The 27631-nt window shown below is 41.0% G+C and overlaps 1 protein-coding gene across 1 annotated transcript; it reads left to right on the forward strand.

Moving 5' to 3' along the window:
- The first annotated feature begins 5022 nt into the window (after positions 1–5022).
- LOC131558843 (sodium-dependent neutral amino acid transporter B(0)AT1-like) lies at positions 5023–26189 on the forward strand. Its single transcript, XM_058806894.1, has 12 exons — positions 5023–5224; positions 13460–13600; positions 15050–15187; positions 16103–16284; positions 17044–17154; positions 17925–18037; positions 20482–20610; positions 21349–21505; positions 21643–21847; positions 22428–22587; positions 24820–24982; positions 25545–26189. The coding sequence occupies exons 1-12, from the start codon at positions 5023–5025 to the stop codon at positions 25749–25751; spliced, it is 1908 nt and encodes a 635-aa protein (XP_058662877.1). The 3' UTR covers positions 25752–26189.
- Positions 26190–27631: the final 1442 nt, after the last annotated feature.

Below are 27631 nucleotides of genomic sequence, written 5' to 3' on the forward strand. Positions count from 1 at the left end.
CTTTACATGAAAGGATTTTTTTTCCAAAAGAATAGTCCTGTCCTTCTTCTTCCTATTTGTCCTCCCCTTCATAGGATCCAGATTAAAAAACTTGCCCCAAGGCAGCCTGTAATGGAGGGCAGAAAAATCATAGAATCATAGAATATCTTGAATTGGAAGGAGCACAGAATCAGTTCCAACTACCTGCTCCTCACAGGAGCATAGTTGCACACAGCTTTACATAACTGTACAAGATTTCAGTTGGCTTTTAAATTATCTCAAATGTTCATAATACACTATTATGAAACTGTGCAGAGGAAGTTGATCTGAAAGCTGTTGCACAAGGTATCTGCTGAATCTTTTGGGACCCAAAGCTTCAAACTTCAGTTTTTAGAAATGGATTCCAGTCTTTTGCTTAATTTATTTTTGCTGCTAACTCTGGTGATCCACGTTTCAAAAGCCTGCTAATTCTGTCAGCTGTTCTGATTTTGTCCTTGTCAGCAGATGGATTTGCACCTAAAAGAAGACAAGCTGCATGAGCCCTTGTTTTCTGTTCAAATCCTGCTTTACAGTATGATGAAATACTACAAGTTCCAGAGGTGGAAACTGTACACGGAGCAGTTGCTACCTCAATTCCAGCTGCTGCCACAGTTCTGGCCAGCCCTGGTCTGGCTTGGCTCAGCTCTGCCTGCACCTGTAGGGTTCCTGGCACCCTTGGCACCACCGTGCATATCCTGGAGGTGGCTGTGGTTCCTTCCATGGTGGGGAAGGCGAGGGTCAGGCACTGCAGACAAGCACTTCAGCCAGGTCCTTCAGCCTGCCACCTCCACTCCCTCATGGAAGAGAAGAACCCATCCTTGGAATCACTGAGGTTGGAAAAGACCCCTGTGATCATTGAGTCCGATCATTTTCCCAAACAGGTTCACCACCTTTCTGTGTCCCCACGTGCCACATTCACACACCTTTTGAGCACTTCCAAGACTGGTGATTCCACCACTTCCCAGGGCAGCCTGTTCCAAGGGCTGGCCATCTTCTCCAGGAAGCAACTTTCCCTACTATCTATCCAAAACTCCTCTGGCACAACTTGAGTCTATTTCCTCTGGGTCCTGTCACTTGTTACTTGGAAGAAGAGACCACCTCCTACCTCATTGCAAGCACCTTTCAGCCCTTCTCCATATGGGATATCTTCCTGAAGGGCTGGGAGGAAGCTGTGCTGGCCCAGAGGTGCCTGTGCTGTCACAGGGAGGTCACAGCAGGAGCAGCTGCCCAGCAGGTAAAGTGTGTCAGGCTGCACCTGAGCTCCAGGGGAGGAAGGACAGCTTCTCTCCCAGCTGGGAACATCCTTGTGAGCCAGGCTGCCATGGCATTCTGGAGGCTGCCTGTGGTCAGGTGTCCCTTGGCCCAGCTGGTACCACACTATGATCAGACCTGGCCCTACAAAAGGAAACAAGTGGCTCCATCCTTCCTTTGGCCTTGATTTATATCCCAAATAACTTTCTGCTACCATTTCTTTTCTTTATTGCCACTGTCTCATACTCTTTCATAACATCATCATCACCATCATCATCATCATCATCCTGTGAGATGAAAGACATATTCATCTAAGAAAAGGAGTATGCCCACATTTTTCCACAAATGCCTGTGTGTGTATGTTCCAGTAAAATATAGGATTTTTATAACATTTTTATAATATTTCCCTTTTAATCGGGTTTTTGTAAAATTGTGTGTTATTTACAGACAGGTTGGCTTACTTTTTTTATAGCACTTTTTAACTTTTGAAAAAGTAGTACATTAAAAATGTGGGAGTAGGAGACAAAAAAACCAAACGTGCCATTAGAAATATTTTAACACAAGTAATCCAATCTAAATGTATGATCCATTTTATCCTACATTTATAATTAGCGGTATGCAATACATTTCTTGTGTAGTCACCTATATCATGAAAGGATGAATTTCATAGAGATTTATTGGCCCTAATAGACCTGTGGGACCTGCCAAACATAAGCCTAGCATCTCTTGAAGGAGGAGCACAGGAAAGGGCTCTGTTGAATAAATAAGTGACTGTGACAGGGCAGGGCAGCCCCAATTGCCTGTTCCAGTCCACAGGGTGGCAATATAGACAACACCTCCGAGCACCTGAGGATCACCCTGGAGCTGGTGCTGTCAGTACTTCAGAAAAAGGCACAGTGCCTTCCAAGGACATTAGCCATGCTATTACACTGATAAAGACTTCTGAGCTAGATGCTGGACCAGGGTATTTGCTTCTGCAAATATTTAACAACTGATAGATAACTAACAACCACTGGCACCTTGCATTACCAGAGCAAGATAAAATTCTTCGAAAGGAGGATTTTCTCAATGTAAGGCTCAATGTAAGGCTCAATGTAAGGACTGAATTTTTGGATCCTGACAGAAGCTGCTTGCTCATGAAACTTAGAAGAGAGAAATTTTCAGTCGACCAGTTGCCACGTGACCATAACTAGATGTATTAATTGAACTAAATAGAAGATATAGCATGAACACAGTGTTGCAGTTGACACAACAGAAGGATGGGATGCCATCTATGGGGACCTGGACAAGCTTGAGAAGTGGGCACATGAGAGCATAATGGGGTTCAACTAGTCCAAGGGAAAGGTGCCACACCTGGATCAGGGCAGTTCCAAGCACTAATATAGGCTGTATTTGTGCTTGGAACTGCACAATGAATGGTCTGGGAGCACCCCTGCAGAGAAGGACTGTAGGGATGTTGATGGACAAAAACCTGGATGTGAGCCAACAATGTGCATTTACAGCCCAGGAGATGAATCAACCAAATTCTGCATCAAAAAAAGCGTGACCAGCAGGCCAAGGGAGGTGACTCTCCTCTGTACTCTGCGCTCGTAAGTCACCACCTGGAATCCTGCATCCAGCTCTGGGGCACTGCACAAGGAAGATGTGGACCTGTTGGAGCAAGTCCAGAGGTGTCCACAAAGATGATCAGAGAGATGGACCTCTTCTATGAAGACAGGCTGAGGGAGCTGAGACTGTTCAGCTTGGAGAAGAGCAGGCTCCAGGGAGACCTTAGAGCACCTTCCAGTACCTGAAGGGTCTACAAAGAAGCCAGAGAGGGACTTTTGGCAGGGCGTGCAGTGATAGGACAAGTGGCAATGGCTTCAAAATTGAAGAGAGTAGGTGTAGATTAAATAATAGGAAGAAAATCTTCACTACAAAGGTGGTGAGACACTGGGACAGGTTGCACAGAGAAGTTGTGGATGACCCATCCACAAGCTGGGTGGGGACTGTGAGCAGCTTGGTCTAGTGGAATGTCCCCTGCCAATGGCTGGGAGGTTGGAACTAAATTACCTTTAAGGTGCCTTCCAAAGCATTCTATGATTCTGTGATGACTCCGGGAACAAAGAACTAGGTAAAAATCTAATTAGGATAGTAAACTGTACTTGAGAGAAGAAAAGGTGGTCTAAGGGGAGGCTGCTAAGGCAGATCCTGAAGGATCAGTTTAGGAAGAATGTTTTGTCATTCTTCTACTAATGACTAAGGACAAAAAAATAGTAGCGTGGTAATTAAATGTTCCTGACACATTCTCAGAAGGATTGGGAATGCTGTAATAGTATCATTCAGGAAGAGCTGTGCAGCTTAATGCATTGGAGTAGCAGGAACAGAGTGAAATTAAACATATGCTTTCAGCAACTTAGAAAAGGAAGTTCTGCCAAGCTAGGAAGTCCTTAGCAGAATCAGTAAAGGAGAAGCAAGGTGCTGCTCCAGTGGTTTATCAGGAGATAGCACATCCACAGACCTGACAGGGTCCTGAAAAAGGCAGACTGAGACATATTTCAGCTCACATTAGGGCAATAGTAATACCTATTGCAAGACCCAGGAAAAATCCTTATGGGCTACTGTATGCAATTGTCCACGTGAAGGATGAAGGTTTTTGGTTTTGTAGCTTTTCTATCCAAAGATATTGAACAGCCTCTGGAATCAACTTTGAACAAACATGACAAGATTGCAAAGGGATGCTATGGTGTGTTCACCTCTTTTTCCAGGGGCTGGACTTACAAGATCTCTCCTAGCTCTTTACTTTGACCACCCTGTATCACTGCAATGAGCCTGAAGCTGGCAACATTTCTTATTACATATACAGTGTTAGATTTTACATATAGTCTTCAGTGACAAGTAACTTATCTTTTGAAAACAACAAGGTTCAAAGGGAACAGTGTTGTTATGATTGTGCTGAAATAAAGAGGATAGGAGAAGTATCTGTGATATTTGTTACGTAGTGGGGTTTTTTTTAATTTTGACCACTATATCTAGGGTCACTGAAAAGGTGAAGGGACCTTTGATTTCAAGCCCGTTTATAAAAAAGACATGTTCTTCAGACCTTGTTCTGTACTGATTAGAAGTGTTGGGGTAAGCAGATTATGCTTATGACTTTAAAGGTCAGATTTTATAATCCCTAATTTTATACTCCATCCTTTTGGTCAGAACGTTTAGTAAGGTACAATCTGTTACAGAGGAACATTCATTATGAAACATACAATTCTGTAGGCATACACAATTGGAAACTGAACGTGATGATGAGTCACAATCAGTTTATCTTCCCTGTAAAACATGATATGAAATCTCCATATTTAGTCTGAGGCCAGTGGAATCCCACTATTCCTCATTTGCTAGAGCTATATTTGTATTTAAGTGAGTTTAAACAGGGGAGTGGCAAGGGGTGTTACATATCCTTACAGGTGATTAAGGTTTATAGTCAAATTATCTCCTGAATTACATTAGCTGAAATCAATGTATTCCACTGGATGAACAGACTGTTCCATAAAACCTTGGCAGATAAAGCATTAATAAGTGTCAGAGCTGACTTGGTCAATTGAATGATTTGCTGACGCTTCTTTTTAGCACAAGCCTGCACTTACAAGTCCAGTGCCAAAGGTTCAGTATATATAGCTAAAGGCAGCAAATAGATGCTCTCTTTTTGAGCAGGGTTCTGACAAGCTGCCTTTCTCATTACCCCTCACTGGCAGCACTTTCAGGCAGGGAATTTAAAACATGGTAAAGCTGAAGCTGCCCAATCCTGGCCTGGAGGACAGGATACCCTCCCATGCTGAACTTGAGGTCCTGGAGAAAGAAGAGGCAGACTCCAGACCAAAATGGGACAACAAGGCACAGTATATGCTGACCTGTGTAGGGTTTTGTGTGGGCTTGGGAAATGTCTGGAGGTTCCCCTATCTCTGTCAGAGCCATGGAGGAGGTAGGTCTTTAACACAGCTAACTTTGGGTATAAACCAGGTTTCATCTCTCTTTAGGCAAGCAAATTGTGGAATATGTTTAGAATTGTTCAGGTGCTGTGAGAACAGGGATGATCTCTCTAGAAGACTGTATAGCACAGAAGGTAATTTCACAGGTTGTGATCACACTCTGAAGTCACGTTACTGATGGAAGGAAAGGAAGGGTCTGTTTTTATTTCAGGACACAGGATTGAACAAGGGAGTCTTCCACTGTCATGTACATAGTTTAGCTTCTCATTCTAAACCAAATAACCCAATGTTGTTTTCCATAGATAGATAGACAGATAGATAGATATAGATAGATACTGTATTTAAAATATTAATAAACTTGGGACTGTTATTCTGTTCATGATACCAAATGATCTTTTTAGAATAGGTTTAGAATAGGTTTTTCATTGGGCTTGGACTGATCCCTGTAGAGTGAGTGTTTGTATAATTTGTTCTAGGATTAACAGCCTGAATGAAGTCAACATTAAAAATATTTGTTTAGTTGGTGTTATTAAGTCATTTAAAATCCAAGCATATATTATTTACTGCATAATTTACTGGAACTCCTTAAGGTTTAGGTAAGGACTGAATGGCCATGTTAGAAATTTTGTTTTCTTTTGCTGTTTCTTTTGAAAGGTAACTTTGAGCTGAACCATTGCTTAAATATTATACAACAATATAAATTTTCATTTTCTTACTGACTTTTTTGTCTGCTATCTGGTTATTGTCCATTTTTCACTCTGGGATATGTGTAAAATATATTTGTTCCTTTGCAATATTTGGTCTTGAATGAAAATTTTTGGCTTAAGGAACAGTATTTCAAAGTAATATTCTTTTGCATGGTGAGATATTTAGAAATTGCTTTCCTTGTTAGAGTAGGGACAACTTAGGGCTCTGTGGGGAGTTGCTCACACAGACTCAGGGACAACAGCAGTTGCAAGAAGAGATGCTGTTATCATTAAGATTTCTCTAGCATGGGCTGATGTTTAAAGTTTGCAGTGCAAACTGGAGGTCATTTGCAGCAGAGTCAGGTCTTGTAGCAAAAAAAGTTACAGCACACACACAATTAGAAATGTTTCTATATTTGACAATTTAATTTGAAAAAAGTGGATGTATATCTCCAGAACTGATGGCACACATTGGCTTCTCAGGGTTTTAAACTTAGTTTTAGAAAGTGGACATGCCTGGATTTCCAGGGTACATGTATAGGCACTTCCTATCTTTTTGGTCTTTCTTTCCATTGTCATGTGAAACGCAGCTGCAAAGCAAGCACCCAGCAAATACAAAGAACTTGGTATGGATCATGGTTTTATCACTGATGTCAGTGAAGATTTATGAATTGCTTGTGTGTGTGTCAGTCCTCTGGCAGCAATTCTCTTTCTTTCTCATCATCCTGTAACTTGTTCTTTGTCAGGAAACACTGTCAGGAACACTGACAGCAGTTAACCCTGGGTTCTTTCTCCCCTGGGACTCTCTTACTCAAAGGGAGCACATAGCAAAGGAATTACAAGCTAGTACACAGACGTGTGTCCTTCTAGCTAGACTTGCTACCTTCTCTAATATTCTTCTGCACAGCACCAAATGCTGTGATTCATATCAATAAACACAAGGAATGCCTTTCTTTTAGAAAGGATTCCCTAATTTCATTGCACGTAAGGATGGAGAGCTGTTGTGCAATCCCTCCTCCTCCTCCTCTGCTGTACACCTCAGCCTCTCATGGTAGGTCTAAATCCAGCTCTTGCCACCACTGTCCTCCTCCCATGACAATTTCTCTTCCCAAACTTCTCCCTTAAATCAGAAAAAAAAAAAAAAAAAGACTGCCTGCTTTTTGGATGGATGCCTTTGAATTTGAACACGTGATTATTTGTATTGTAAAAACAGAACTCAAAGTTTTATTTCTGAAGACATTTTGGTGTTGGGACAGTTTCTGCCTCATGAGGTTTTGTGGCTCCTGCATCTCTAATTCCCATTCAGCCGTGTTTGCAGCATACCAAGCACCCAGTGGAGGCAGCACTGCAACATCTGGGATTGCAGCTGTCAGATTGCTGAAGGAAACTCCCTGACACCATAAAACCACTCCAGAATAGGATGCTTGTGGTAGTCACTGTGTATGACGCCCAGCCTCAGTTGCGCTCCCTCTAACCAGCTTCACCCACATCCAGTTGGAAATGGTATTTACTGGGCATTGAAATGGTATTTACTGGGCATTTTGGGCAAGCTTTGCCTTAGTCTTTGCCCCTCAGCATGGTGGCCAAGGTGATTCATTCATCTTTAGATTTGTGTGGTCCATTCAGGGGCACAGATGTGCCTCTATAACAGAGCGGGGTAAAACTGTAACATTATGCACCTTTTTCCAAATTATCCACTAGAAAGCAAACATGAGTTCACTGAGGAAACTCCATTCTGCCACAGTAGTTCAAGTGCCTTTATCCTGGATGGTGTTGGTCCCCATTCTTTGTGTCTTCAAGATATGTCTTCACTGAATCCTGAGTGCAGAGCAGCAGGAATCCCTGTTCCTGCTCTCCCACTGGATACAGGGATTATGTTCCTCCTTGGATTGTTCCTGGAGTGATTATTTTAGAGTCCTAAAGCTCAAATTGGATATGATGGTGGATTATGGTTGTCAATTAAGAGATTAAAAAAAAAAAAAAACAAACCAACCAGCTATATTTTGTGCAGAAAATATCTGCGGTGGGTGTGAAAAAGTCCTGTGTGACCACATCTCAGATATTAGATATGTGCAGAATCAAGGTTACATAGATTGTCTCCTGAAAATTGTTTCTAATTTTCAAAGATTGGCTTTGCTATCTTAACTTCTTTCTTTTTGACTATATGGATGAATGTTTGGATCATTTTGGATGGGTGAGGTCTGGTAGCAATGGTGCGGAGAGTACCTCAGCCAAGGACACTCCTGAATGAGATTGGGTGTCCACCTACTTTGTGAACCAGTGGTTGTACATGTTACATCCCTTATGAAACATAAATGGACTACAGTAAAGCATAAAATTTACCTTTGTGTGGTATTTGGACTTCAAAAAAGGTGGATTTTTTTTCTCTGCAAATTGTCCGCAGTGAAGGTAGTTAGGAACACTGTGTTTATAAGTAATGCTTATTTTCAGATGGTAAACTTAAATCTGGAATTATTTAAGAGCTGCTTCTTCCTAAGCACAGCACTATGATAGTGTTGTCACACTGAGATACCCAAATACACATAAAAAATTTGGTAGTTACATAATTTACTTACTTTTGTTGTCATAGATAATGAGTTTATATTTTTTAAAATAGAAAATTTACTCCAGTGAAATTTAGTGGAGCAAAGCACATTTTATCCTTTAATGTCTTAAAAGTTGTCAAATCCATCATTACTAAAGGCAAAATAGAGTTCAATATGCACATTATGTAAAAGGTGTGGTGTTTGCCTCAGTGATTTCACCAGCTTAATGAGATTGAAATTTCCCTTCATTTGATAGCTGTCTCTGACATTGCTCATAGCTTTTGTTTAATCTTTATTGAGCAACATGTCATTTAATCAACTGTTAAACATTTTCATTTTATCCCTGATGACCATTATAAAAAAGAGGATGCATATTTAATGTTTAAACCATTGATTTTTTAAAACGTCTCTAACTCTACAGCTCGCATATGGAAACTTTGCCACTGCACGAGGCAGAACTTTTTTATCTCTCTGCATGCCACACTGAAAGAAGGGACAGCAATGACATCAGCAATTCCTCACCTAGCAGATGATGAAATAACATGTTGCTACAGCTGAGGTCTCAGAATATGTTAGTACAGTAAAACATCTCCATCTGAAGCCTGCCAGCCTTCCCGTCGTGATGAACTGTGTGCAAGCAATAATGATTTTTTTTAAATTTGTCATAAGCAGCTCTTAGATTAGAGAGGGAAAAACAGCTCTACAGATGTTCAAACCAAATATTATTTGTTTTGAAATACAGTATTGAAACAGGATGAGAATCTAATAGCTCAGTTGTAAGGTTTTCAGACTAGAATATCAGTCGTTTGTGTGCATATATACGGTGTCTGATTTCAGATTATTGGTTCGTTTGTTAGGATGGTAAAATTGTGGCAGCTTGAAAAGTATTTTAGTTTATTATTATTACTTTATTTTTTTGAGTCCCATGTGTACCTGAAAGTGTTCTAGAGGTGTGGGGGTGTGGGACCTGGGGACAGGGTGCAGTGGTGGGCGCTGTGGTTGGTGATTGGGCTCCATGATCTTAGAGGTCTTTTCCAACCATAGTAACTCTATGATTCTATATGGCAGCTTTGCCAAGTCAAATTATTGTTTTTCCATTCTGGCTTCTTTCAGAAAACTTGAGGAGAAATTGAGAGAAAGAGAAAAAGCAGCAGAGATGGATTTCTGAGCTGGCAGCTAGAATTGAACCCTAGAAACCAAAGAACCCAAGAAAGAGAAAAGTGTTATATATCATAGAGAGCTATAATTTTATTTCTCTTGAAAATATAACAATATTCCTACAGCTAAATATTGGTCATTTCAAATACATAAAATGCTATTCAAAATGCTGAGTCCTTTGTGGCACATGTCACACATCAGGGTGAATGACTAATCACTGAAAAGTGATTAGTGCACCAAAAAAGATATTTTTATTGAAGCCAGTTGCCAAAGGTAGCTCTACAGACATGGTACTCTCAGACTTCTATATAGCATGTCATTTAGCCACACACAAAAAACCTTACTAAAAAATTGTCAATTTTTAAAATCAGTATGGTTCATGTTACTTGCATTAAAACCTAGTTACTACTGTAAAAATGTAGACTGACAAACTAAAACCATTTCAGAGGAAAGCCAGAAGAAAAACTGAGACATACTTTTTGTTAGTCAAAACTGAAGAACTCATTATTATTTATTTGTAGAGATGTTTGTTAAACTTCCAACTTTGCTGACTGTTCCTCTCTTTCTTGTGTGTCAGTCTATCTCTTCAGGAAAAGGATTCTGTGGACATCATCTCCAAGAAGAAGAATATCTCATTTATTTTCTTCCTCACTTCTCCCATCTCAGCTACATCCCCCTCCTCAGGAGACCATCTAGTCCTTGCAAGAACAGCCTTGCATTAGTGGGGAGCAGCTCTGGGTGGATCTGGGACCCTCAGGCTGCTGCTGTCTCACTTTGGAGAGAAGTGGCTCTTTTGTAATGCCAGGAAGGAGGGAACTATGGTGATCCACCCTGGTTTCGAGGAAAGTGAACTCCCCTAGTTGCAGATTCAAATTTAGCATTGTGGTCTTAGTTGAGATATTGTTAGACATGGTCTCAGTGCTGAAGCAGACAATTCCTGACTCACGTCTTTCTGACTATGTATTTCCGTGTCACAAACCTGTGAAACATACAGGGCTTACTCCAATTTTTGAGTACCTAGGATCTCTTCCAAAACAAGGCTCTTTCCTCTGTTCCCCACCACTCCAAGGACTTCTAAAATTTACTGACTGCAGGAGGTACTGCTGTCAGATGTAACAGGGCAGCCCTCTCTCCATGCTTTGCTGGCTGTCACCTGGAAGGCATCTAAGCCAGAAATGGCAATGGACTCCCCATGCACCTGTGCCTGGCATCACTGCTGACAGTGCAAAGCTGTTGCCCACGTTGGCAGAAGGTCCGGGACTCACTGAAACTGTGTCAGACTCAGTCACTGCTAAGAACTGACTGTCTGTCCTTTCAGTTTCTAAAGGCTTGTCCCATTTTGTCTTTATGGACTTCCTTAGCTGTGCTGGAACATGCAGTGATGTGCACTTAAGGGCCTCTGTTCATCTGATTAGATGTGCAATGCATGCAAATTTGGCTTCAAATAGTTTGTTCTCTGCTGATTCTCCACCCTCTTTCTGTGAATAACACTTCTCATAACTGCTTTACTTTCATTTTCATAGTAAGCAAGATTGTTGCAGTGCATGCAATGAGATCTCCCTCACTGCCGCATTCCATCCCCTTACATCCTGATGACTTCCTTTCCATCCTCCCCCTCCTGATGGGAGGCTCAGTGGGACAACTTCCACACACGGAGTCTCAGGCTTTTCACAGAGTTACTTACAGCACATGGAAGTGCCAGCAGCCATAAATGTGCCCTGGCTCCAGCCCCATGCCAGCCTGACACAGGTTCCTTCATGTCACACACTGACCAGGAGCTCTCATGAGGGTAAAATCAGAGCAGCACACAATCACTGTGTTTATGCCAGCAGTTTTAAATTCCAGAGCATTCTCTCTGTCTCAAGCAAGACACCTCATGAGAGTGTGAAACCTGACCCTGCAGAGTTTGTGTGATGCCTCATCTGGGTCTTTTCTTGCTACCTGCTCTTTCGGATGCCATATGGTCTCTGCTACACCACACTCTTAATTCTCTCTGGTAAAGCCCTTCTTGAGCAACAGTAACAGTCAAGTCCAGAAGATGGATCTGTACAGCTACCTGATCCAAACACTCCCCATTTACACTGAGGATAAGTCCTTGTCACCCTTTGAAACTCAGCTTGCAGTGATTTTAGATCACACCTTGAAACCTCAGCATGGACTGGCAGGTAGTTCAGCTGAGTGCTCCTAATGGAGTCGCATCACCTTTTTTGGTCAGGTCACAGTAAGATCACTTGAGGACTTGATTAGAAATTATGTCCCTGGTCAAAGATCTTATTGAAGAAGGAAGTATACAATCTTTATAGTCTTTTCAAGCTATGACCAATTGCTCCTTATCATACCTATCAAAGAAAAATCTTTTTTCATAGCTGTCATCTCTGTTGGCAGAAAACCAGGCTGTTTCTGAGCAGCTTTAGAGAGCATTCAAAGGTAGTCTGAACCATTTGGTTTCAGCAGACAGCAGCCAGGCTGATATTCTGACTTAGGATCCATTTTTTCTCACTAAAGTGCACAGTTCACCTCCACTCATGCAGTTCCAGCAGTCTGGGCAGACATGGCTGTCCCTCCAAGTCAGGGAGATTCAGCAGCAGCACAGTCCCAACACCACAGCTCTCCCTGTTGACAGCACAGTGGGCAAGATTTGCTGCAGGACTCTCAGAGTTGAGCCATCTTCTGTGGTGGACATGGCAAGAGTGTTGTATCAGCCTCAGGGGATTTCCTCCAGGTGCTTATGGAGTTCCCTTTATTAAGATGCTGCAGAAGAAGTCTTTAAGTATGACATATCTATGACAGAGCAGTCAGATAAAGGGGTCCCATGACTCTCTTGGCACAGACACAAAAAGAAGAAAGGAAAAAAATCTAAAAAGGCGTGCTCTGTGCTCACAGCTCACCAGCTTGCTTGATAGCTTGGAACTCCAGGAAGTAAATTTCAGTTTCTGGAATGGTTTTCAGTCTTCAGATTTCCTCTTTCACTTGCTATCTGATTTTCATTGCACACATGAGGAAAAAGTCAGTAAATACTCAGACCTGAACCCTTAACATTCTGGTCTGCATTCTTTTCATTGCTTTCAGATTAATTGCTCCTATCTAGATTAGGGAGATAAAGCCATTTTGTGATGACAGATAACAATAATTCTAATGTGCAGCAATATTCAGGCATTTGTCTCTGCACTTTTACAGTTCAGTGTGCCGCTCTGGGGTACCTCCCATATCCAAGGTACACCTTGTTCAGGAAAAAACTAAGAATACTTGTCCTATACTAACCAACTTTATCATCATTAACAGGGTTTGAACCCTGCACTACAGATGTCTTCTAATCAAACCCAAACATTGTTGAGAACAGATGCCAAGAACTTCTTGTTGTTTCAGGCAGACAGCCCAAGGCTCCTGCCTAATATTTAGGGGTACTTTGCTTAGTTCATTCAGCTATTTCATACTCTTTGCATGAGTCACAGCTATAAAACCATAATTTTTTGCAGGAAAAAAAAAGGAGAAGTCATTCCAGGACAGTAGCTATCTTTCCCTCACTTGCGATACAAAGGTAGCTTTTTCAAATTTTAACCTTGAGAGTGTATAATTTCTGTTTATGTGTGTCACTTGGGAAGAATAAGAATTGCTACCTGAAACTACAGATGTAACTGAGTGCCCTGCCTGGGCAATCAGGAAAAGCATTGCTCAGAAAACAGGGAAGGGTTTCCACAAAGGGTTTACGGTTGCTTATCATGTCAAAAGTGCTTACAGGCTGCTTACAGGTCTGCTTATCACATCTCACAAGCCGAATGGTTTTGTTTTGTTTTACTACTTCAGTGATTGGAATTGTTATTTTTCTTATCCATTCCAGGAGCCTTCATGATCCCTTTCCTGATTTTGCTGGTCCTGGAGGGTATCCCCCTGCTGCATCTTGAGTTTGCCATTGGTCAAAGGCTGAGGAAAGGAAGTGTGGGCGTATGGAGCTCTATCCACCCTACCCTGAAAGGGGTTGGTGAGTCAAAAAGCTGCCTGAGAAAGCACAAGTCTCTGAACCGATGATCTAAAAAACAAATCTACTGGGTTTTATTTTGATGTGTCATAAGAGATTTCAGGATCTCTTAGTTTTCCCCTCTTCATAGCTCTCCATTGATAGGTCAAACTAATCATGATAAAGCAAAATGACAGTTTTGTGTTCACATTCCCAAGTCCTGTGAGTCCTGTTAAAACTTTTCCCTAATCTGAGACCAATTTCAGGCCTCAGAGATATTTTCTGTATCATCCATACTGGGTATGGTTAATACAGAAAATATGGTTTTTACCACTAGGATGAATCTTTAGGTGTGCCAAAAATTGTTCTGTAACTGTTCTGTGGATAAATATTACTCAAATCTTTATCTGATAGTCTTCAGCTCCACTTAATTTTACTTTTTTGCTTTTGAGAGTTGCCATTCCATAAGCCACAGAAACAGTATTTTGCAGGAAACACTTCTTCACCACGGTACCAAACTTCTGAGTACAACAGTCCATTTGATAATGTTGTAAAAGCAGCATTGTACACATGACATAAAAACCTCCACAGCTGCCTCCTTACACAGGAGGTGCCTCTGAACACCAGGAAATATGGTGAGGGTGGGCAGACACTGGCACGGGCTGCCCAGGGAGGCTCTGGGGTCTCCAGCCTCAGAGATACTCAAAGACTGCCTGGACATGGTCTGGGCAACCACCTTTGGTGGACCAGGTGACCTCCACAGATCCCTTCCAACCTCAACCACACACTTGAAAGGGAGGGAACAGGGCTGCTTTGGCACCCACTGCATTTGTAAATGAGTTACAAAAGATAATTGTTCATTGCATCTGGAATTTTTCAAGAGTCTTTAGAGCATGGGAGCTCTCAGGAGCTAATGATTAGCATTTACTGTCTACCAGAGAAGTCACCAGAGGTTGATTACTTGGGAACAGGCAGAGAAGGACAGATACCAGGGTGAATTCTGTACCTGGTCACAGACTGTGACTCCTGGCAGCCATCCATCCTGTACAACACCACCCCTGCTGACTTTGCAGGGACCTTGTGGGAGAAGGAGATATTTCAGTCTCATTTAACCAAAATTCCAAGTCAGCTGAGCTTTACATGTGCCCAGCATCCCAAACTCCCTGGACATCAGCTGGCAGTGCTGTGAGCAGGATTGTGTGGTGTCTGTAGGGAATTTGTCCTCTCATGAGGTTGGCTCTGAAGCGGGCATCACCTTCAGTCTCAGAGAGAGTTTTTAGGATGTAACTTTACGTAGGACTCACCTGTCCAACCTTTAGGAAAAAATTCACAGTGATAAACCTACATCCAAAATGTGCCAGATTTTTTCCATCCAAACTGAGAAGGGAAATGTTGGGTTTGATACTGTGTGCTTTGATATATCTTGAAGACAAGAGTGTTGCAATTCACACAGTCTTCTGATTTTTTTTTCAGGCATAGCATCAATGTTTGTGTCTTTCCTGGTGGGCTTATATTATAATACTATTATTGCCTGGGTGATGTGGTATTTCTTCAACTCCTTCCAAGAACCCCTGCCATGGAGTAACTGTCCTCTCAATGACAACAGAACAGGTAAATTTCATAAAACATTTTATTTTGTTGCACAGCACAGATTTTTGTTTCTATCAGTTACTGTAAATGAGCCTTTCTGTGAAACAGCAGTAAGGCATGGCAGTCCTGTGAGGCACATTGCACTATTTGATACTTGTGTTTTGTACAAATTCACATTAAATGAAATGTGGCCAGCATGTAATCTTTGAGGCAAATTTTGGTTTCTTTTATGAAACCTCCTGGTAGATTTTGACAGATGTGTTCATATTCAGAATATTCACTAAGTGCAGACCTAGTATAAACATTAACATTTTCCAGATTTAAGCAATGTCTGTCATCCATCTCTTCAACAGCCCTCCATTAGCACATTGAAAAAGGACAAAAAAAAGCATAATCCATTTGAAACACCTGTACCTCTCAGTATGACAAGTCTACATCTCCTTGAAGACTGCTTGGTGACAGCAGCTTCGTTTTCCATAGTCAGCCCTGCATGACACTGTGTGAAGCAGGTTTTCCTGCTGGGTCTGTGGGCAGCTCTTCAGAGTGCTCAGCCCCTCTCCTCCCACAGCAGGCATGGAAAGCCTCATATAAGGGCAGGCCAGGGCAGAATATTGCACAGGCCAGCACAGGGCAGGGAGCTGGGGATTCAACTTGAGCTGACAAGACCTTGAACAATGCCCCACAGAACAGAAGGAAAGATATTGCTGAAGGAGGTGTGGGAGGAGAAGAACTACTATATTAAAATACCTATTAAACAGCTGTCTTTTAAATATCTTATTTTGCCATGAAACTAGTCTCCAAAAATCTGAAATTTTGCCAACAACAAATCCATTGGCATGAAGTGGAACAATTTAAAACACTGATATTAATTATTTAGCTTCTTTTTCCCCAAGTAAATAAAAGATGTACAGAATGACAAGCATTTTGTCATTACAGATTATATAGAAGAGTGTTCCAAGAGCTCTCCTGTAGATTACTTCTGGTACAGAGAAACACTGAACATCTCCACTTCCATTGAGGATTCTGGCAGCATCCAGTGGTGGCTGTTGCTGTGTTTAACATGTGCATGGGGTGTGCTCTACGTGTGCACAATCAGAGGCATTGAAACCACAGGAAAGGTACTCTGTCTTGGGGGAACTTTTTATGACATGATATTAATCCTACAATTGTGATCCCTTATTTATACAGAATTAATAATGCTGTAGAAGCTGTCTAGTTTTTGAGTGAAAGCATGTCCAAAATTTTGTGTCATCACTGGGACTGCTTTTTGAAGAATGAAGGTGAATGAAATGGAATCTAGCTTGATTTGATTTATGTAGAGATTTTTGTGATCAACTTTTTGTGTGTCTTCCTTGTCTTTACAGGTCCTAGTAACACATTTTTAGGTATTATCACTTCAAAACTAATATTAATCTTTAATGTAAGATCAAGGGACTCTCTTTTTATTATGGCTATTCTCTTCAAAACATACCTATACAGATTTATTTGTGTTTGTGCAAGTCCTAAATATTATTTCTACAAAAGAGGGACCAACATTCAGCAAAGTCCTGAGAGTCCATCCTTGAATCAGTCTGGTCTCAGAGTGTACATTATTTTTGATGCTGCTTTTGAATGATCTGAGTTGAATTTCAACAATGACAATTTCTCTTAAATAGGCCACTTTTGCTAAAAAAAGTGTTTATTATCCATGTGTACTACAAATATCACTTCATTGAACATTTTTAGTGTAGTATGCTAATTGTGGCTCACTTGAAACTTGCCATTATTGTTACTGAGGAAAACCTTGATTATTTCCCTATTTTCTTTACTTTAAAAAAAAAAAATTCAAGTGTTTTGTTTCATTTGAATGGTTTATTGACTTTTTGTTTTTGGTGCAGGCTGTGTATGTGACATCAACTCTCCCGTACGTGGTGCTCACCATTTTCCTGATCCGCGGCTTGACGCTGAAGGGATCAACCAACGGAATTGTGTATCTCTTCACCCCTAATGTAAGCCACTGCTTGGGCCATTGCTCAGTGAAACATGCTGTGGTCCTCTCTGTGATTAACAACTGATTGAAAATTAGTCCTCCCCACTGGTGCTTCTCTAACTATCCCCCAGGCACCTTAAAAAACCTTGATTCTGTGAGGCGAATCCTCTGCATTGGATATGAAGAGGATACATACACACAAATACTTTCTCTGTCTCTCCATCCTCCATCAAGAGCTGTTCTAATGAGTTGAATGATCATCACAGAGCAGTGGGGTTGTAATTTATTTGGCTTGATTTATTTTCTTGTATTCTACCTAAGAACCAGCCTAAATTTAAAGCATAAATCATGTATTTGGAAGTAGAACCCACCTAATTTCCATATGAACAAAACATATGAACAAAAAAAACAAAACTAAGAGAAAGGTTTAATAATATAACAGTATTTAAACAAAATTAAAACAGGGATCATTTCCATAAGCAGATCTCTGAATGATCATTATTAATGCTTAATAATAAACACCTTTTCTGAAACCAGGCATGGCAGCTGTCAGCTATGCAAAGCATTTTTTTAATCAATTTTCAAAATACATAAAACCTTCAGATAGGTTTTCTTTTATATAAAAAAAAAGTAAGTTTGACAAAAATATTGACCTATTTGTTGAAATTCTTCAAGAACAATGAGTTTTGCATGGTTAATGTTCTTGTTTTAATTGTTGTTTTAAATCTCTCATACTTAGTTTAAATAGCAATGTTGGATGTGCTTAAAGCTGTGTGTCTGATGCCTCAGGTCAGTGAGCTGGCGAACCCAGTGACATGGCTGGATGCAGGAGCTCAGGTGTTTTACTCCTTCTCCCTGGCCTTTGGAGGCCTCATTTCATTCTCCAGCTACAACTCTGTTCAGTAAGTAGCTAGTGAGAACCAAAATTTCATATGACTATTTAATTTTTTCAAATGAAACATCTTTGTTTTGCCCTGTTGTTGTGCTGCTTGGGTCTGTGCCAGCCTCCCCTCACAGATACAAGGTGCATCTCCTCTGACTGCTCCTAGCCCTCCCAAAACAAGATTTCAGGTCCCTGCTCTGGCTGACTTCCTAGAGAAAGATGTGGTGATGCAGGATAGGAAGAAGGGGACTGGCTGCCCAGCACCAGCTGATGAGCAGGAATTTCCTCTCTGGGAGTGCTCAGTGCATGGTGATGCCCTTGGTCTCAGAGCAGGTGGTAAAGCACATCTTTCAAATCAATTCACAGAACACAGTTTAAAACTTTAGTTTTGAGATGAAGAGATATATCTAATCTGGAAATTTAAATTCCGTTCCTTTATATGTGTGCTTTGGGCCAGGGAGTGAGAAATCTCATCACCCAGAGACTGATTCAGCCTGCAAATTATGATGCAATGCTATATTCTACATTCTCTCATAAAATATTGCAGCAACTACCAATGCCTCTTGGTGCCTGCCATCCCTTCAGAACTCTTGAAAGAAAAACTGTCTGGAATTCACTAAATGTAATATTTTTGATAAACATCTGTCATGGTTTGACGCTGGCGCAATGCCAGTGCCCCCATGAAAATATATTCTCCCTAGTGTCTACTGTGAGATGTGACCAAATCTTAGCACCTATTGGTTTGACCATCAAACTCCCAAAATCTCACTTCCTTTTCAAAACAGGACGACATCTCTGAATTAAGTTTTGGATATGTGGTTTGGTCATGCATTCAAAGATCTGTGTTTCAGTTTTGTCTTGGATTCAATTACCCACAGCAGCATTTCAGTCTCTGAGGAAGTTCTTTGCCACCACTCTTGATTTCAGGTGTTTTTGAAAAGATCACCTGGAATTTTTGGTGTCTACAAGTCTCAATGTGAGATGTCAAGTCCTGCCTAAGGTCCAAGTCAATGTCCCACAGCCATGGGGTCAGACCTGGGAGCATCCACCTTTCCAAAAGACACAAAGAAAAGGAGCAGTGTCCTCTGGGTTTTCCAACACACTGGGCAGTTGCATTCAGGCCATGTTCATTCAATGCTCAATGATTCATGACTTAAGGAGGGAACTGAACAAAGTCACCAAACTCCCAAGGAATATAAGTAAGAACATTCCCATGCAAATTCCACAGTGTTACCCTGTGGTGTTGGGCCACCGGCAATGCAGCACCAGCTGGACCAGGTGTCAGTGAGTCTGCCCCTAGATGGTTTGGGAGTACAAAAACATCAGAAAATACAATAAGGTTTCAATGCTATCAAGGATTCAGTAATTCACAATGAGAAGGAGCTTGAGCATCTGACTTTCTCTAAAAAGAAGAAATGTTTTTTACTCTTGTCATTGAGAATCTCATGTTACATTGCAAAAACTGACACAAGACTACAGCAAGGAATTTCCATGCAATGTCCTACATCCAGGAGATGCCTATTTCCAATGCTATAAATGGGGAAAGGACACAGTGTGATAGGTCTTGGTTGGACAAGCTTGTCTCTCCTCTTGAACCTGCTCAGAAAAACAATATCAAGTTTATCTCAATAGTCCTCTCTTGCCCAGGAAAAATGAGTTATCTACAGTTTTACAGTCTTCTCTTACAATGATTAACTAATTTAATATTGATATTTTATCTTGTCCCTCAGATGAAAGTCTGTTTCTGGCTCTGCAAATTCTTTGCATTAGCACAGGCACACTAGCAAGAAGTGCCTGCAGCAGAGGCATTTCTACAAAGAGTTTTTCTGTCCATCTTTTCAGCATATTGTTACATTGTTCTTCCAAAACTTGGGAACATTTTGAACCATCTTTTTTTCAAGGGTCAAATAAAACTGTTCCCAAGTGCTCTTGGCTGCTGCAATTTCACCATACCCAAGTGCTATGAAAAGTAAACTTGTGCTCACTTTTCATGTCTGATATTTGGATTCAAGCCCAAACCTTTCACCTTGCAGCACAATACACCAGCAGTGAAGGCACAGCCCGTGGCAATGTGTTTCTGCACACATCCATGACAAGCTTGAAAAGGAGGAGACTCTTTTGCCCCTCATACTTTTCTTCCCATGGACCAAACATGACAACAGCTCAGGCAATTATTCCTTACGAACAGGTTATTTGAAGAGGAAAAAAAAACCACCAAAAGCACCGAAAGAAACCAAACCCATAGCTATTAAATTGCTTAAGGCACAAAGTTTCAATTTACTAAATCTAACAGCACTACTTGTGTGCTTTTAAAGAGTATACTTATGTACCTATGCATCCTCGACTACTTTTTTGTTAAGTCTTGGTAGCCAGTTTTACTATTAATTTTAGGAATGTGTTTTACTATTAATTTTAGGAATGTGTAAATTTAGGAATCCATTCTTTCTTCTCTTTGAATTGCAGCAACAACTGTGAGAAAGATGCTGTGATCGTTTCAGTGATCAACGGTTTCACATCCATCTATGCTGCCACTGTCATATACTCCATCATTGGGTTCAGAGCCACAGCAAGATATGATGACTGCTTTGACAAGTGAGTTATTGGGGGAAAAAAACCCCACAGAATATGCAGGTGTTTGTTTGTCTGAGGCAGCTCTGTTAGCCTGCTGACAATGGATATATCATTTATGAATAACTGCAGCTCTTGACTCACATGGCATCAGAATTACTCATTACTCATAAAAATACAGAATCTTGTGGAACAAACCCCATAGAAAGTGATAATTGTTTAAGTCACCTTATTTCCTACATAAATATGTTTTTCATTATTCTCCATGCTGACATAGGGCATGAATGTAATATTCCCTGGTTCCTGTGTTAGCTCTGTGTTTAGGTTTCCTCCTGGAGAGCTCAAAAGCTCAGGTCTCATCAGAGGTGCCTCATTTTACCCAGGCAGTCAGACTCTGTGGTTTCCAGTCTAGTTCCTCCACATTCAGCTGTGAAACTGCATGATTCACAGCTGCTGACAACTTAGATATTCCCATAAACCACCCAGTCTAGGGACTGGTGTTCAGTTTGCAATGCTAACACAAGCACCTAAATCCTGCATGGGTTTCTAGAGTGTCCATCCATTTAGAATCATCTATGCCATGAGAGATAGTGTTATATTCACCTTGGAAGAAAGAAAATTGCACATGCACATCTGATGGACTTTCCAATGTCAAATCCAATCTTGATATTGTACTCTTAGTAACTTGTTTGATGATGTAAACGAATCCTGATGATGCTTACAAATTAATAATTTCAAATTCCTTACATTTCACTTTTTCAGGAATATTCTTACTCTGATGAATGCATTCGATTTGCCAGAAGGTAACGTAACCCAAGATAACTTCGAACAAATGCAGCAGCTGTGCAACATGACTGATCCAGCAACTTTTGCAACCCTCAAGTTTGAAACCTGTGATCTGGAAACTTTCCTGAATGATGTAAGTTTAACAACCTAACAGATATTGATACCTTAAATATGGTGGGCATGCATAGCAACTATTTAATTGCCAAGTCTACTGACTACCAATGTAAATTTAAGTGCTGCGTGATGTTAATGATCCTAAATCTTCCCCAGGGAGCTGAAGGAACTGGCCTAGCCTTTATTGTCTTCACTGAAGCAATCACCAAAATGCCTGTCTCACCTTTGTGGTCCATCCTCTTCTTCATCATGCTCTTCTGCTTGGGTTTGTCATCTATGTTTGGGAACATGGAAGGTGTGCTTGTACCTTTACAAGATCTCAAGATTATATCGCCCAGAGTGCCTAAGGAACTTATTACTGGTAAGTGCATTTTTAGACACTAGTGACCTCCCCATCCTCCCCAGAAAGCAGCTTGTGTGCTGAAAAAGCAGCCCACCCCACTGCTACCTTCTGATCTGGAATGGTATAAGACTCCCAGATAACCTACTGAAGATTTTCTCGTGTTCCCCAGTGGGGCAGCTCGTGTGAGGTTCCTTCTGAGCCTGCAGGCAGCTGTTAACCCTTAGGCCTGCCCATCAGCCTGCTCTTGATGACCACTGTAGCCTCCATTGGGAAGCTGAAGGACCTGAGTCCTTCACCCAGGCAGGATTTCTCTCAGAGCAACATTATCCCATCATCTATGGAGAAGAGAACCTGTTTTCTCTCCTCAGCCTTCTCCCTTTTTGTTTGCCACATCTGCCACCTGTGTAATGTTAGGAGAGTTTTACCCAAACAGAAGCCAGCCTCCCCAGAGTGCCATTAAAAAATAAAGTGGAGGCCTTCAGGCTGCAAGAGTTACTATTTAAGCTTTATAGCTACTGGGGAAATACTTTTCTTTCCCATTTTGCTTTAACTTTCACACCTAAGTGTGCTGTTGTTTTTGGTTTTCCTTTTCCCACAGGTCTCGTTTGTTTGGTGTGTTATTTGATAGCTTTCATTTTTGTGCTGAACTCTGGTAATTACTGGCTGAGTCTGTTTGATGGTTATGCTGGCTCTATTCCCCTGCTGATAATTGCATTTTGTGAGATGTTTTCAGTCGTCTACATTTATGGAATAGACAGGTATGAAATACAGCTTAACCATTACTTGATATCAATGCATAAAGTGATTATTGTTGTATAGCTACAATCTCACTGCATCTCTGCGCACAGAATTTCTGTTATAGAAATCAATGAAATTATGCAGCTATAATTTAGGGTTCTTATATGTTTCAGGTTTTTTAAAGAGTTCTCAGCGAAAAGAAATAATGCTTGCCAAGTATTTGTATGTGAAAGCTTTCCACTTTATTAATACATTATAATAAATAATGCTTTTTAACAACTAGTTCAAATAAAGGTATCCCTAAGATATTGCAAGAGAATATTAGGCATCAATGGAGCGCATTAATATGAATGCAAATAATTTATTTTTAAAGTAGGCATCAGAATGTAGATATTTGCAACAGTTACATAAGAGCCACTATTGATCATTTGCCTTTTTAATATGGTGACATTTATAATAACTCTTCTTCAGGATAATTGCATCAAACGTTTAATTAGCAGAAGCAAAGTACGCACACACTGGCACCGAGCTGAAAGTTTAACCCAGAGTTATATCCCAGGAGTGTTTACAAGGAGTGCTAAATGATGCTCTCCAGTACAGGGATCTCCAGGCATGCTGCAGACATTAGTTTACAGCAGCTTGCAAATCCAGGCTACTGAGATACGTTCTTAGCTGATAAATCCAGGACTTTATCAGTTGGAACAGTGAGAAATTATCCTCTCAACTTTCTACAGGTGTAATAAATCAAGTTTCAACATCTTTATGTTTGTAATAAAAACACAAGAAATGTGAAATAAAGTACAGGGAATTCAATCACCCACAAGTTTTACTTGAACTTGTGCCAGATTCAGCTACTGCTCCTGGCAGTGGGGTGAATGCCCTTGTGACCCATTTTCCCATACTTTTATGCTACTTAAGGTGGCATGAATCAGGTAAGGTAAATTAGATGGTGTACTCTTGAGAAAGAAGGCTTATTTTAATTTGTTAAGGCCAGAAAAAGCTATGTAGATCACTTTTCCTTCCCTTTAAAATCTCTGAACTCCTTATAAAGTAAATTAAAATAATTCCCAGGACACAAGCATGGGTTGAGTCCATAAAGTGGGGGCAAGGTGTGTGTTTGTGTTTGATTCAGAAAAATGCCTCATACCAAACTTTAATGTTCCTGGCCAGTACACACCACTGTAGCCCTCTTTGAGAGCAGAGCTTTTCAGGGCTGCCCAAGTGTGGTGTTATCTGCTCCAGATGAGTTTCTGTGACCTTTTTCTGAGAAAGGGTCATTGTTAGAAAGATGGCTCTGTTGCTTGAAGGAGAACATGTGTGTCATCCATGACACTCGTAACTACACCTGAACATGCGCTGCAGTCAGGACATGGGGCTCCATGGCTTTTAAGACACTCAGATCTCAGAAGTTAGAGATGAAAAGATAAAATAAATTTTCATAGTAATTGAGATTCTAGTGGATTCAGTGTGTTGTTCATAGTTGAAGGACCAACTGAATAGTTCCCTCAGGGTTATTCCCATAGGACATGCAGGAAATCCAGACAAAAGGACTAAAGCAGAAACCTGAAACTTCCAAACTATTTTTTAAGATGTGTGTGCACAAGGTGTTGCATTATATGTAGAAGACATAAATTAGTTCGGGAATGATGCAGACATTACCACTCTCAATGCAGGGCTTGTTTCTTCTTGTGGAAATATTTTTGCCCCACTGACCACTCCATGTTCCATGAATTATCCAAATAACACAATGTAGGTGTTTTTAATAATGTGTAAAGTTAAAAAATGTTTCATTATTCAGCCTGAGAAAACTGGTAGATATCCAAATTTAGACAAACACTGTATTATAATCTAATTAGTAAATTATTTTATTTGCTTTTGTTCTTTTTAAATATTGTATCACTCCCTTTAATTTATGCAGTTCTGAGATACTTATCAAAAAATTGTGAAGCAATATGTTCTGGGGAAAATCCATCTGCACTGACTCTTTTCTGTTGAAGCTATTTCACATATGCCTCACAGATATCTCCAAGATAGTACATCTCCAAAAATAATTTTCCAGACTTGCAATGATATGTGCCTTAATTTGAACTAGTGAGGTCTAACTCCTGATCTTGTAAATTCTGGTCTCAAACTGACATTAGCAAATTCCTGGGAACCACAGTAAGGGGTAGTTTGGATTTCCCCATTTATGAGCAGGCATTCTCTTATCCTGGCCAGCTTTGTAGTCTGAACCTTCTGCTTTTTGTTTCTAGGTTTAACAAGGATATTGAGTTCATGATTGGACATAAGCCCAACATTTTCTGGCAGGTTACCTGGAGACTCGTCAGTCCTCTCATTATGTTAGTTATCTTTTTCTTTTATTTTGTGGTGAAAGTCAACCAAGAACTGCTCTACAGTGTTTGGGACCCTAACTATGTAAGTGTGTAAACCAAAATATTTATTTAGAATTATTTTAAGTATTCTTCTTTAATGTAATAGTCATTGTCAGTTATATTCATCTTCCATCTGAAACAGTTTTCTGGCAAACTTGCCACAAGATATGGAAATGGGACGGCTTTCTTTTCTCCTCTTTTGCAACCTCACTTCCCTCCTATTAATGTTTCAGCCCTCCCTCACCCTTTGATTTCAGCCTTCCCACAAAAAGGCTGATTGGCCATAAGGCCCTGGTGGCCTCTCAGGCCCCCCATGCCCACATTCCTTTCTGCCAAGGAAGAGTTCCAGTCCCCCGTCTCCCTTCCTGGCTCTTACTGCTTTCATGCCATTTTCTTTACATCACTTGAAAGTAAAAATAAGCCCAAAACAGCTGAGGCTGGAAACCCTTGAGCTGAAAGCTGCTGTGGAATGGGCAGACTGTTGTGCCATTATGGCTGGCCAATGTCCTCATTACATTTTTGATCTGTTGAATTACTGAATGTGTGCATGGTCCCAGATATTTGCTCCTCATGACTTTCTACAACTTGGTTGTTTGCTCTTTCAGGAGGAGTTCCCCAAAACAGAGAAGGTTGAATATCCCCCCTGGGTGTATGCTATCATTGTAATCCTTTCTGGAGTGCCCAGTTTGACCATCCCTACCTTTGCCATCTACAAAGCCATCAGGAGCCACTGTCAGAAAAAAAATGATCGTGCTGGCCTTATCGCTACGTCTGAGACTTCCATTAATGGAAACTTAAAGTATACATCATAAACCTTTTGTTTTTTCAAATGTGGAAGGATGCCCTGTCAGTGAGGAAAGTAAAAAAAATATATTTTTATGAATCTGGAGTTAATTTTATTTTCATTGAAGGGTAACCATGTGTTGTTTCCAGGTAAACATTTGCATAACCAGGCAATGAACTGTGAAGAGTTGATGGCCTGGCTTCTGGAAGCAAAAAAAGTGACATTTGCAAGTGATTGGGGCACCAGGACAAATAATTTGTCCCTTTCTGGTTCTGAAGCCAGCTTGTTTGAAACTGGCTTCTATCCCCTGTGCTTGGGGATGCACTGTGCATGAAGTGACTCTTCCATGTGTAATCATTCTTGGGTTGGGTGGCCAATATGAAGGGTAACTTAATGCTGTCCTCTCTTGCACATTAAATTGTTTTTACTTTACATAGCACTGTGTTGCACAAAGCGACTAATATTATTTGTTTCATAGAGAAGTTTAAATATTTAATAAAAACATTTCTAAGTATGAGAATGACAACTTGATTAATTTGGAATTCTATATATTTTATAAATTGCCTATAACTTCCAAGTTCCTAGCAGATAGTGCTGCATTTGCTGATGACAGGAGAGGTAATCTTGCAGTGGGGCAGCAGCAGCTCAGGACACAGCAAAATCTGCCTTCTGTGGCACCTGTGAGCAAGGGGTGCACCACTTGCCTGGGGGATCCGTGCTGCTGGGAGATCCAAGGCACACCAAGGTGCAAATCTTGCTCCCTGTTGCCATCAAGGTAGGTGGCTCTGGTTCATGTTCATGTACATACACAAACACACACACCTGACAACTATTTGAATTTTTTAACTTCCTTCCATGTGACCCAGTGGAGCTCAGTGAGGGATCCCATTCCTCATGTGGCCACCAGAGAGGAAAGGGGCACCGTTAGAGCACGCAGGCAGAGTGCCTGGAGCAGTGTCCATGTCCCCTCTGGATGGGTGATCCTCTCCATCCAACTGTCTGTGTACATGGACAGTCATACACTTGTATAACATTGCAGCAGTTCCTACACACACCTTTTGAAACCAGAATAGATCCAGTTTAGATCCTCATACTGGTTGTAATCAATGTACTCTACTAAAAGGAATAGGTACACTTAGGGTATATTTACTCAAGAATGTATCTTTAGGGTAGTCTATCTCCTCTAAATTGAGAGTAAAGTGCATTGCATTGAAAATTGAGAGTAAAGTACACATTGCATGTGTACTTCATGGAATCATAGAATCAATGGTTTGGGTTGGAAAATTCCTTGAAGATTATCCAATTCCAACCCCCCTGCCATGGGCAGGGACACCTTCCACTTGGCCAGGTTTCTCCAAGCCTATCCAGCCTGGACATGAAGACGTGCAGGGATGGGGCATCCACAGCTTCTCTGGGCAACCCATGCCACAGAATCTGAATGATTAAATTAATTTACATTTAATTTTCATTTTTGAAAAAATTACATTAATGTAAGTAACTATTGAAACTATTTGAAGATGTTACTCTTTAATGGGAGGAACACTTTTTGTCAGAACGAGTAACACCATGTGTGAGGTGGCTGGCTGTGGTGCCAGGTGTGGAATTTGGGGTGTTGCTGGAAGGGCCCAAGCCCAGCCCAAGGCATCTCCTGATCAGAAGAGCAGCAGGGAAAGGAGTGATGGTGGTGTGTGCCCTGGGACCATTGACATTGTGCAAGGGCTGCCAAACCACCCTGCGTGTCCAGAAGTTTTTGCTGCTACTGAGGTCCCAATGGAAGCAGGAAACTGCACCTGCAGCTCTGAGATAGCCCTGGACAAGACACTGGGAAGTTGAGTTGCTCTATCTGTGAGCCTGGATATTTGCAGGGGTGTAAGCAGATGAGCTGTGACAGCCCAGGGAGAATCATGC

Source organism: Ammospiza caudacuta, chromosome 1, assembly GCF_027887145.1.
Source record: "Ammospiza caudacuta isolate bAmmCau1 chromosome 1, bAmmCau1.pri, whole genome shotgun sequence".
In the NCBI taxonomy this organism is placed as follows: domain Eukaryota; kingdom Metazoa; phylum Chordata; class Aves; order Passeriformes; family Passerellidae; genus Ammospiza; species Ammospiza caudacuta.